Source organism: Mesoplodon bidens (genome assembly GCF_964165515.1).
Source record: "Mesoplodon bidens genome assembly, chromosome: 6".
Lineage (NCBI taxonomy): Eukaryota > Metazoa > Chordata > Mammalia > Artiodactyla > Ziphiidae > Mesoplodon > Mesoplodon bidens.
Window position 1 is genome coordinate 108,668,802 of NC_138162.1, and position 12,401 is coordinate 108,681,202.

General features: G+C 42.0%; 1 protein-coding gene across 1 annotated transcript in view; it reads right to left on the reverse strand.

Moving 5' to 3' along the window:
• Positions 1 to 7,676: 7,676 nt before the first annotated feature.
• NUGGC (nuclear GTPase, germinal center associated) overlaps positions 7,677 to 12,401 on the reverse strand; it is a 48,173-nt gene continuing 43,448 nt past the window's right edge. Inside the window, exons 18-19 of the mRNA XM_081237601.1 lie at positions 11,370 to 11,460; positions 7,677 to 7,881 (exon numbers count right to left, since the gene is read on the reverse strand). Coding sequence (XP_081093727.1) covers positions 7,742 to 7,881; positions 11,370 to 11,460 — 231 coding nt within the window. The 3' untranslated portion in view covers positions 7,677 to 7,741. The remainder of the gene's footprint in view (positions 7,882 to 11,369; positions 11,461 to 12,401) is intronic.

The window sequence follows — 12,401 nt, forward strand, 5'->3', positions numbered from 1 at the left end:
CTGAACATTGGGGTGCATGTATCTTTTAGAATTAGGGTTTTCGTTTTTTCTGGATATATGCCCAGAAGTGGGATTGCTGGATCATTTGGCAACTCTATTTTTAGTTTTTTAAGGAACCTCCATACTGTTCTCCATAATGGCTGCACCAATTTACATTCTCACCAATAGTGTAGGATGGTTCTCTTTTCTCCACACCCTCTCCAGCATTTATTATTTGTAGACTTTTTAATCATGTCCATTCTGACTGGTGCAAATGAAAGATTCTTGCTCCCAACATTAACCACCTGAACCAGCAGCTCTTGTTCCTGAATCTCCTGTGTTCCTCTTGATGCCACCCTTCGTGTGTAAACTTTGTATAAGCTTTCCCTTTCTTTCTGGCATCTGTTCTGATCTTCTCTCCTGGATTCTTGTTAGCATCATCCAGGACTCAAAACTCTGCCCCAGCTTCTTCCCCATTTGTTCTGCTCTGCCAGCTAAGTGCCTTCCTAACAGACAGCTCTTGGTTATGTTCTTCAGGCAGTTAACAAACAGCCCCACTCCCAGTGCCAGCTACGACTAACTTTCTAAGCTTTGGCTGGAGTCAACTCTACACTTCCTGTTAGCAACGAGGTAATTTTATTTGGGAAAAACTAAGATTTGGAGGAGAGAGATATAAATCCAACAAGATGTTAGTCTGCAGACCTCACTTTGCACAGAGGTTATTTAGAAGTGTGTTGTTTACTTTCCAAATATTTGGAGATTTTCCAGACTTCTTTCTGTTATTGTTTTCTAATTTAATTCCACTGTGGTCAGGGAATAAACTCTGTATGATTTCAACACTTCTAAACTTATTGGGACTTGTTTTGTGGATCAGGATAGGGTCTATCTCGGTAAATGTTCCAAGTACACCAAAATGAATGTGTACTCTGATGCCGTTGAGTAGAATGTTCTATAAATATCAATTTATAATGTTGGTTGATACGTTATTCAAGTATTCTATATCATTTCTGAGTTTCTCTACTTGTTGTACCAACTAACAAGAGGGGTATTGAAATATCTAACTGTAATTGTGGATTTGGCTTTTCCTCCTTTGAGGTCTATCAGCTTTTGCTTCATGTACTTTGAAATTTTTGTGGTGTACAATTAGGATTGTTATATACTCTTGATGAATTAAACATTATGTCACTGTTCAATGACTCTCTTTATCCCTGAAATCAATACTTTGTCTGATATTAATATAGCAACTCTAACTTTATGTTAGGATTTGAAATATATATTTTCTATCTTTTTACTTTCAACCTACTTGTGTCTTTATATTTAAAGTGGGTTTCTTCCCCTTTCTGAGAGCTTCATGATGGTGAATCATACTTCCACTTGCCACCATGCCAGGCCCCATGCCCTACAAGGACATAAGCTCCATTATTCAGGACCTTGCCCTATATATCTCTTCATTTGGCTATTGATTTGTATCCTTTTTTAATAAATCAGTAATCTAGTGAGTAATAAAATAAATAAATAGTGTTTCTTGTAGGCAACACATAGTTGGGTCTTGCATTTTTCAATCCAATCTGATAATCTCTGCCTTTTAATTAGTGTTTTAGGTCATTTACATTTAATGTAATTATTTATATGGTTGGGTTTAAATCTACCATCTGGCTATATGTTTCTATTTTACCATCTTTTATTTGTTCCTTTGCTCCTTTTCCTGCCTTTTTAAGGATTATTCAAGTATTTTTAATATTCCATTTTACTGCCTTTAGCGGCTTATTCGATATCTTTCTTCTGTGTTTCTAGTAATTACTCTTGGGTTTATAGTATACATCATTAACTTATCACACTCTATCTTCAAGTAATATTATATCACTTTAGATATAAAATCCTTACAACAATGTATTCCATTTCTCCTTTCCTGGCCTTGTGCTGTTGTCATACTGATACATTTTACTTCTACATGTTATAAACCCTGTGATGCAGTGTTGTTCTTTTTGCTTTAAACAATATTTTAAATCTTTCAGAGATGAAAGAAAAGTGAGAAAGTCTTATATATTTACCCACACATTTACTATTTCAGTGTACTTCATTTCTCTATGAAGATCAAAAATTCCATCTGGTACCATTATCCTTCTGAATGAAGAACATTCTTTAATATTTCTTTTTTTTAATGTATTTATTTTATTTGTTTATTTTTGGCTGCTTTGGGTCTTCATTGCTGCACATGGGCTTTCTCCAGTTGCAGCGAGTGGGGGCTACTGTTCGTTGCAGTGCACATGCTTCTCATTGTGGTGGCTTCTCTTGTTGTGGAGCATGAGCTCTAGGCATGTGGGCTTCAGTAGTTGTGGCACAAGGGCTCAGTAGTTGTGGCTCGTGGGCTCTAGAGCACAGGCTCAGTAATTGTGGCACACGGGCTTAGTTGCTCCGCGGCATGTGGGATCTTCCCGGACGAGGGATCGAACCCATGTCCCCTGCATTGGCAGGTGGACTCTTAACCACTGCGCCACCAGGGAAGTCCTCTTTTTTTAAATCAATTTGTATTGGAGTCTAGTTGATTTACAATGTTGTGTTCGTTTCTGCTGTACAGCAAAGTGAATCAGTTATACATATACATATATCCACTCTTCTTTAGATATTTTTTCCCATATAGGTCATTACAGAGTATTGAGTAGGGTTCCTTGTGCTATACAGTAGGTTCTTATTAGTTATCTATTAACATTTCTTATAATATGAATCTTCTGGTAATGAATTCATTCAGCTTTTGTATGTCTGACAAAGTCTGTATCACCTGGCTTTCGAAAAATGTTTTTGCTGGGTGTAGAATTCTCGGTTAATGGGTTTGTTTTGTTTGTCCTTTCAGTTCTTTAAAGAGATCATTTCTCTCTCTTCTGGATTGCATTGCCTTTGATGATTTGGTATGATTTGATAAACATATACATTGTAAAAGGACTTCCCCCATCAAGTTAAGTAACTAGCACATCCATCACCTCACATATTTACCTTTTTTAAAAAGTAATCTTTTTTTTTTTTGAAGATGTTGGGGATAGGAGTTTATTAATTAATTTATTTATTTTTGCTGTGTTGGGTCTTCGTTTCTGTGCGAGGGCTTCCCCTAGTTGTGGCAACCGGGGACCACTCTTCATCGCGCTGCACGGGCCTCTCACTATCGCAGCCTCTCTTGTTGCAGAGCACAAGCTCCAGACGTGCAGGCTCAGTCGTTGTGGCTCACAGGCCTAGTTGCCAGGGCTCGAACCCGTGTCCCCTGCATTGGCAGGCAGATTCTCAACCACTGCGCCACCAGGGGAGCCTGTCTTTTTTTTTTTTTTTAAACAGCATCTCTTCTGCTGTTAATTCCAGCTGAACATTAAATTTTTTTATCTTGAGAAGTTCCATTTGGGTCTTTTTCATTTCTGTCATTTCTCTCCTCATTGTGTTTATCTTTTATCCTATCTTGAGCATTTGGAGTAAATTTATAATAGCCATTTTAATATCCTTGTCTACTAATTCTGTCACCTGCGTCATTTCTGGGTCTGCTTCTACTGATTTTTCTCTTCACTGTGGGTCATATTTCCCTGCTTCCTTGCGTACCTGGTAATTTTTGTTTTGATGTCATACCTTGTGAAATTTCCATTGTTGGGTGCTGGAATGTTTTATTCCTTTAAATGCTATCATGTTTTGTTTTGGGATGCAGTTATCTGAAAACAGTTTGATCCTTCTGAAGCTTGTTTTTAAACTTTGTTAGGTGGGTGCACAACAACCTTTAATCTGGGACTATTTTGGCCCCAATATTAAGGCAATATTCTTCTGAGAACTCTACTTGACACCCCATGTGTATGAAGGTCTTTCCACCAAGGCTGCCCCTAGCTTGGTGTGAGATTTAGGTATTTTTTCTGCCTGCTCCTTTCCAGTGGTTCTTTCTTGGCAGTTGCATGTGCTAGTCAGTACTCAGTTAAGATTCAAGGGAAACCTGCTTCATACCTCTGAAGCTTTCTCTCTGTACATCTCTTTTCTTCATGGTACTCACCCTGTGAATTCTAACCACCTTGGACTCACCAAACTCTGAACTCTGTCTCAACTCAGGGAGACCTGAGACTCTGTTTGGGTTCGGCCTTCCTGTATTGTGACCTGGAAACTCTATTCAGGCAGCAGAATGGGCAATAGTAGGGCTCACCGTTTTTGTGTTCCTTCTGGCAGGGATCCTTGTCCCGCACTATTCTTTTCTCCTACCTGAAAACCGTTGTTTCATAAATCTTGCTTGGTTTTTGTTTTTTAGTGGCTTAAGGCCAGAGGGTAAATCTGGTCCCTGTTACTCATGCATGGCTGGAAGTAGAAGTCATCCACATTCCTCACTTGAAATATAAAAAGTGAAACTATGCAAACTGCAATGGAACTGTATGTGTTTAGAATTTTAAAATGAAAAGGAAGCACTGAGACCCACCTAATGGATGAATCATTTTTTATCTTACTCAGGGAAAAAAAAAAACCCACCAAAATAAGAAGGGAGGAATTTAAAAATCCTAGAATTTTAAAGACACAAAAGATTTAAAAACCATCCAGTTCATCTCCCTCGTTTGGTATATGAGAAAATGAAATCTGAGAGATGTTAAGGAATTGTCAAAAGTCATATTAGTAGTGGGAAGAGCTGGGATTAACCAAGTATCCCAATAAACAAGCCATTAAACCATGATACCTCTGTTCTGCCCCCAAATAATAACCATTTATCAAATACTCTTGAGGACAGTGTGTCAAAAGCATTCTTGGAAGCATTATTTTAAACTTCCTGACACCCCTAGTAGTTTCAAGGTAGGTATTATTGTTATCATATTTTACAGATAAATAGCCTGAAGCTGAGGGACTTCAAATGATTTGTCTAAAACAGTGGTTCTCAGGGGTTCTTGAAATACTTCTGGGGTCTGGTAGGTCAAACTTTTTTTTTTTTTTTTTTTTGGTGGTACGCGGGCCTCTCACTGTTGTGGCCTCTCCCGTTGCGGAGCACAGGCTCCGGACGCGCAGGCTCAGCGGCCATGGCTCACGGGCCCAGCCGCTCCGCGGCATGTGGGATCCTCCCGGACCGGGGCACGAACCCGTGTCTCCTGCATCGGCAGGCGGACTCTCAACCACTGTACCACCAGGGAAGCCCGGTCAAACTATTTTTATACTAGAATTAGGACTTTATTGCCTTTTTCTTTTTACCATGTTGACCCTTACATGGAAGGTTTAAAAACAAAGGTAGTAAAACCACTTGCACCTTAGCATGAACCAAGGCAATGCCAAACTATTCTAGTAACTATTGTATTTCTCACTATTCTGCACTGGCAGTTAAAAAAAAAAAAAAGACCAGTTTCACTTTAAAATGTTCTTAGTGAAATATTATGTTATTAATTCTATTCATTATTGACCCTTAGGTAGATGCCAATTTATGTGACAGAACGGGGAGTACACTTAAAGCCCTTCTACTGCCTCGAAGAAAAGCACTTGTATGGTTCCGTTGTGAGTTGAACTTGACACTATTTTCATGGAACATCATTTTTGTTTGAAATGGCATTTGACAGACAAATTATGGTTCATCATACTTAGTTATATTGCGGAGATTTTCTCGAAAATGAACAAAATGAAACTATCACTTCAAAGAAAACAACTGACAGTAGCTGTTGCCAATGATAAGCTGCGCTTTTAGGGGAAAATGGATATTTATAAAACTTGTATCTTCCACCACAAGCTTGACGGATTCCCAGTACTTCAAAACTTTCCTGGTGGGCCTCCCTGGTGGCGCAGTGGTTGAGAGTCCGCCTGCCGATGCAGGGGATACGGGTTCGTGCCCCGGTCCGGGAAGATCCCACATGCCGTGCAGCGGCTGGGCCCGTGAGCCATGGCCGCTGAGCCTGCGCATCCGGAGCCTGTGCTCCGCAACAGGAGAGGCCACAACAGTGAGAGGCCCGCGTACCGCCAAAAAAAAAAAAAAAAAAAACTTTCCTGGTGAAGTTGGTGGAGATATCAACAAATATGGTTTTTAGTATTATATAGTGAAATGTCAACATTTGGAAGATCTGCTTAACCCAGTGAATGAATGTTTTCAAAATGACCAATGCCCGACACCACAATTGGTAAAAGATACATTCAGAGTATGAGATAGAAATGTATTTTAATGTAACAGGATATAAAAAAAATTCAATATGATTTCAGATTCCACACTGCAACTAATCTTTAAGAAACTACCACTTGTCAAGACTGTAATATCAAAGAAGAATATCCAGAAATGACCTAAGAGTCTATTAAAAGACTCTTCTGCATTCCACCTCTGTATCTGTGAGACTGTAGTTTTTTCATATTCATTGTCCAGAAAGATTGCAACAGATTGAATGCAGAGACAGATAAGGGAATCCGGCTGTCTTCTATTAAGCCAGAGAATAAAGAGATTTGCAAAAGGGTAAAATAATGTCACTCTTCTTCACTAAGTTTTTTTGAAAAGTTTTTTTTCATAAAAATATGTTATTTATTGGGCTTCCCTGGTGGTGCAGTGGTTGAGAGTCCGCATGCCAGTGCAGGGGACACGGGTTTGTGCCCCAGTCCGGGAAGATCCCACATGCCGCGGAGCGGCTGGGCCCGTGAGCCATGGCCGCTGGGCCCGTGAGCCATGGCCGCTGGGCCTGCGTGTCCGGAGCCTGTGCTCCGCAACAGGAGAGGCCACAACAGTAAGAGGCCCGCGTACCACCAAAAATATATATATATGTTATTTATGAAAGCATGTAGTGGGTTTATTATTGTCATTTAAAAATGAATTAGTAAATAATTATTTACAATTTTTCTTGGTTTTAATTTTGAGTACAGTATATATCAACCGATATAACCCACATCAAAAAAGCTCTTTAAGGTTCTCAGTAATTTTTAAGAGTGGGGTCCTGAGATCAAAATGTTTGAGAAGTGCTCATTTTAGATAACAATCCTGAGAAGTGGTGAATCCAGGTCTCTTATCTGTCTGGCTCTCAACCCACAGAACAACCCATGTTGTTTCCATGGCACAGTGTTACCTCCTTACCCAAAATTCTCATCAGTATTAAAATGGCAAATAGAATTGGGTCCCTAAAGCTTTATTTTGCAATTTTTTCCCACAATATTTAAGTTTTTCAATGTTTATTTTTGGTTTTGCTTTTTATTAAACTATAGTTGATATACAATGTTTTGTTAGTTTCTGGTGTACAGTAAAGCAATTCAGTTATATATATATATATATATATATATTCTTTTTCATATTCTTTCCATTATAGTTTATTGCAAGATATTGAATATAGCTCCCTGTACTATATAGTAGGACCTTGTTGTTTATCCTTTTTACATATAGTACATTGTACCTGCTAATCTCAAACTCCTAATGTATCTCTCCCCACCCCATTTCCCCTTTGGTAACCATAAGTTTGTTTTCTATGTCTGTGAGTCTGTTTCTGTTTCATAAATAAGTTCATTTGTATCATATTTTAGATTCCACCTATAAGTTTTTGCTGTTTAGATATTTTTCTCCAGTAAAGCACAAGTTTCTTGTCCCTAAAGCTTTAGACCTTCATGAGGGTTTCAAGATGACTCTTTCTGGCAATAGTAGAAAAATGAAATGATGTTGCTCTGTACTCAGCTTATAACAGAAGTAACAATATACTGGGTTGTCTCTAAAGCCCCCAAAGTTGGGAGGTGTTCTTTATTAGGTTTTAACAAACAGTAGTAAATCTGATTATTTGCCTCCAGGTTTGTATTCCATGGTGCTAAGCCCCAAGAATTAAATCTATGTTTTTGGGGGGCCAGATTTGCTGGGGGACATTCTCAGAAGGAAATCTTGCATGCCCCTACGCAGCAGTGCATTCTCAGCAACCTCCCTCAGGCTCCTGTGCAGCTTCTCCATCTCCTTGTATTCACTTTTGACATCTACAGAAGAGCAGAAAGTAAGCATTAGGAGTTAGTCCTTTTCAGAAATGTCCCCAGAAAACAAATCCCCCAAGAATCCTGTTCTGACCTCGGTCACCTGTCCCAGAATGTGAGCTTGAGAATGGAGCTTAGAGATCAGACAGTCCAGTCAATATGTTTTATAAATAGCTCGATCAAACCAGGCATTCTTGCTCTTACCTTAAGGCTTATCTCAGCATAGGGGGCACCTTGAAAATAAACACAAACCTACCCATAAAAAAGGTCTGGGAAATCACTGAGTCTTTACAAAGGCCTCATAAGTGCTCAGTGGAAGGAGATACAAAGCACACCCCACACAAAACCTCCCCCAAGTCTTTTCCAGGCATCTCTCTCCTTCTCCGATCTCTCTCCCCACAGCTGTGCCCGTTCTAAGTGAATCTGCTCTTATTTTTGGCATCTCAGGTTCTTAGCCCATGATCTGCAATCAGATGGTATCCTTTTGATGGTTAACTTTATGTGTCCACTTGTCTGAGCTGTGGTGCCCAGATATTCGGTCAAACATTATTCTGGATGTTTCTGTCAGTATATTTTTAGATGAGCTTTACATTTAAATCAGTGGACTCTGAGTAAAGCAGATTGCCCTCCACAATGTGGGTGGGCCTCATCTAATCAGATGAAGATCTGACTAAAACAAAAGGCTGGTTTCCCCTGAGCAAGAGGGAATTCTCCAGTAGACTGCTTTCAGACTTCATCTGCAATGTCAGCTCTTCCTGGTTCTCCAGCAGACTGCTTTTGGACTTCAACTACAAGTCTTTCTTGTATCTACAGCCTGATGGCCTCCCTTATCAGATTTTGGATGCACAAAACTGCCATAGTTGCATGAACCAATCCCTTAAAATGATCTCTTTCTCTCTCTATATATGGACATACATATACATTCTATTGGTTCTGTTTCTCTGGAGATCCCAGACAAACACAGTCCTCTTTGAAGGGACACTTCAGACTGACCTTGGGCTTGGCTCTGGCATTGCTCCCGAAAGCCTCTCCATCGCCCATGGCTCTATATGCCCCCCATCATGACTCAGACCCACCCACCCTGAGCTGGCCAGTGATGGGAGCCAAGACCTTGACCAAGAAGGGAGTCAGAACCCTGAGTCTATTTGTCTTTCTCCTGAGTCTAGAAGGTCTCCCATTTCCCACTGCCTCTTAAATCGTATTTATCCTTCCAGGCTCCATTCTAGGGCCCAGCTTACTTGAAGCTACCCCAGTGTCCCAGCCCTGAAGAACCACTGTCTCCTGCACTGTGGGAATAACAGTCTGGTGCCCAAGTGCATCCCCTCTCTCAGGTTTTTGTTTAAATGTCACATTTCCAGTGAGACCTTCCCTGGCCACCCTGTCCCCTCCTCCGGGACCTCTCTCTCTCTCCTTCCCTGCTTTATTTTTCTCCATAGCATGTATCGCTCTTTGGCTTGCCACACACTTTATTTATTCTGCTTCCTGCCTACCTTCTGCCCTCTGGGTTGTAAGCTCCATGAAGGTGGAGATTTTTGTCTGTATTGGTCACCGCTGTATCCTGAGTACCTAGAACACTGCCCAGCGCCTAGGAGGGGGCTGTGGTTTCTTGTAGAGTGAACGCATATGATCTGCTATTGTGATTTACAGTCTTGCACATCTTGTCTTAACAACCAGCTAAGACTCAGAGCAGGCACTGTTTCAGACCTCTTTGGTACCTGGCACAGTACTCCCTACATAGTGTATATTCACTGGTGATGGGAAGAAAAGGAGACGGTCTTAAATTATGGCAAAGAGTAATTTACATCAAACTCGGGAACATCTTCTGTCTGTGAGACCTGGAGAGTCAGAAGACCGTTGACCACTTCGAGGGGGGTGTTGGTTTTTTGGGGGTTTTTTGTGGGTTTTTTTGCGGTACACGGGCCTCTCACTGTTGTGGCCTCTCCCGTTGCGGAGCACAGGCTCCGGACGTGCAGGCTCAGCGGCCATGGCTCACGGGCCCAGCCACTCCGTGGCATGTGGGATCCTCCTGGACCGGGGCACGAACCCGTGTCCCCTGCATCGGCAGGCGGACTCTCAACCACTGCACCACCAGGGAAGCCCTGGGTCGGGGGGTGGTTCTTAAAAGAAGACACGATTGGGTGACTCTAATCTTAAAACAGGTTCAAGACAGATGGTCATGGGAAAGACCAATAAAGTTCAGTGCAAGGGTGTCGTATCTCCTTCCCAGAGACCATTAGGAACAGGTTAGATCGCCGTCTCACCAGCCAGAATTGGGAGAGAACGAGGATTTCCAAAGAAATACGTAAGTTCAGGACAGATCTTTAGAAGCGGAAATTATGGCTTCTTCTTTGGAAATAATCCTGACCAATTTCACCCTGATGGACTCACCAAAGGCAGCAGCTCTTTTTTTTTTTCCAAGCAGGCAACTGTGCACATAGTTTAAAACCTAAAAGACCCAGTGCAAAGCGAGTCTCCACCCTCCCCATTCTCCAGCCTCCAGTTTCCCCTCCTTAGAGGCAACCAGTGTGACCAGTTCCTGTGCATCCCATGGAGATTTTTCTGCATATACAGATACGTACATATGCTTTTCCTTTTTTTTCTCTCACAAATAGCAACACATTACATGCTTTTTTTTTTTTTTTTTTTTTTACTTTATATCTTGGAGCTTGTTTCTTACAGCTACATATAAAGCTGCTTTTTTTTTAACCAGTTGCAAGGTCCTCTACTAGTGGTGTAGCTAAGTGAGCTTAACCTTCATGACCCCTAAGTCTATGGATGGATCTTTGAGGTCTTGACACCATGAACAATGCTGCCCTGAATAACCTTGTGCACATGCCACTCTGCCATGTATGAGGATATCAGAGGATAAATGCCTAGAAGAAGGATTGCTGGGCCAAAGGATGCGCACATTTTTAATTTTGCTAGAAATTGCCCAGTTGCTGTTTGCACCAGTTTACACTTTCCAGTTTACACCAGGGGACCTGGTGCAGCCCATGGTGTGAAGGCGAGATGGTTGCCTGTACCACATGCCCCTGGTGCTGCATCCCCAGCTTCCTGGTGGATGAAAACAAACCTTCTCCACCACAGCCAGAAAATGAGGCTTCTCATGGGAAGTTATCAATCTAAAAGAATGGGTGTATGGAGACACCAGGACAGAGGTATGGATTTGAATTTGCCACTTTCCAGCTATGGATCCTCGGCACATTATCTAAGTTTCTGTTTCTGCATCTGCACAGTGGAGCAAGAATGCCTGCCCCCGAGGGTGAATGTAAGGATGTGGTGAGACATTGTACACAAAACCCGAATATAATGCTTGGTCTCAGCTGGGTGCTCAGCATCGGAGGGGGAGTCATAATGGTCCTCATCATCTCCATCCCTTGCCCTAGAAATTCTTCCTAACTGAATTTCTTTAAATCCAGCAAAGAGCAACCACAGTTTGTGGGGGGAGGGGTGTCGGCATCATCACCCTTCATGCAAAGGTTGTGTGTATTTACCTGCAAGCTCCTTGTAGAGCCCATCCCCCTGGGACGAAGCAAGGGTCAGCATGGTGGTGATACTCCCCTTTACCTTCTCCGTGATTCCATTCTACACGACAAAGGACGGTCATTCTGTTAGGAGGGCACAGCTGAAGGGAAAGGAATCTCATGAAAGGGACCCCACCCAATCCCCCAGCCAGAGAGTGTTAGCGACTGGGGTTGCCTTTTGGCAACTTTTTCAAAGTTTGCATTTTGGCAACTTTTTCAAAGTTTGCATTTTGGCAAATTTTTCAAAGTCAGGTCCAAGGGTGGACCACTTGAGAATCCCCTGGGCGACCAGGATCATCAGGACAACATTTCTGAGGGGTCCCACCTGCCTCTGTATGTCCTTTCCTAGACTCATGGAAATTGTACCTCTGATGCTGAATGACCAAATCAGGAGTAATGAGGGTGCACAGAGGCATGGTGGGGGGAGAACAGCCACCGCAGAGACAGAAAAAGAGGCAAAGCGAGGGTCACCGTCCCACTGTCCTATCATGCATTTAGTCACTGCGTAAATGTTTGCTGACCTCCTGCTTTTCATAATACACCATTAATATATAACTTTCCAACTACCTGAGAAATGTCTTCTTGCTACTCGCAGTCATTCTATCAACTAAAACCAGTTTTCCTCTTCTAAGCATCTCTTGCCTCCCTTTGAAAAACACTGGACTCTCCACTAGCCTGACAGAGCCTAGTTTTGAACCTGCATCTTGAACCTGACTCCAAGTCTTATGGTCTTTTCTTCAGTGCACCAGGCTGGGAACCCAAAGCTCTAATCTCGGCTGCATCTGTGAACCTTGTTCTAGTACCTCAGGCCCTTGGCCTCAGCTTCCTTGTTTGTGAGATCAGAGAATGGGAGCCCTCTGTGGTCTTGCCCAGTTTCACCTTCATACGTTTGTACACGCTCAGCGTGCTAATCATTTTTCAGTGGAATTGTTTTCTTGGGCACCTTAGGGCCGGTTTTTATACATTCCGTGGGGATTGGCAGCTGTAGAGTTTGGCAAATTT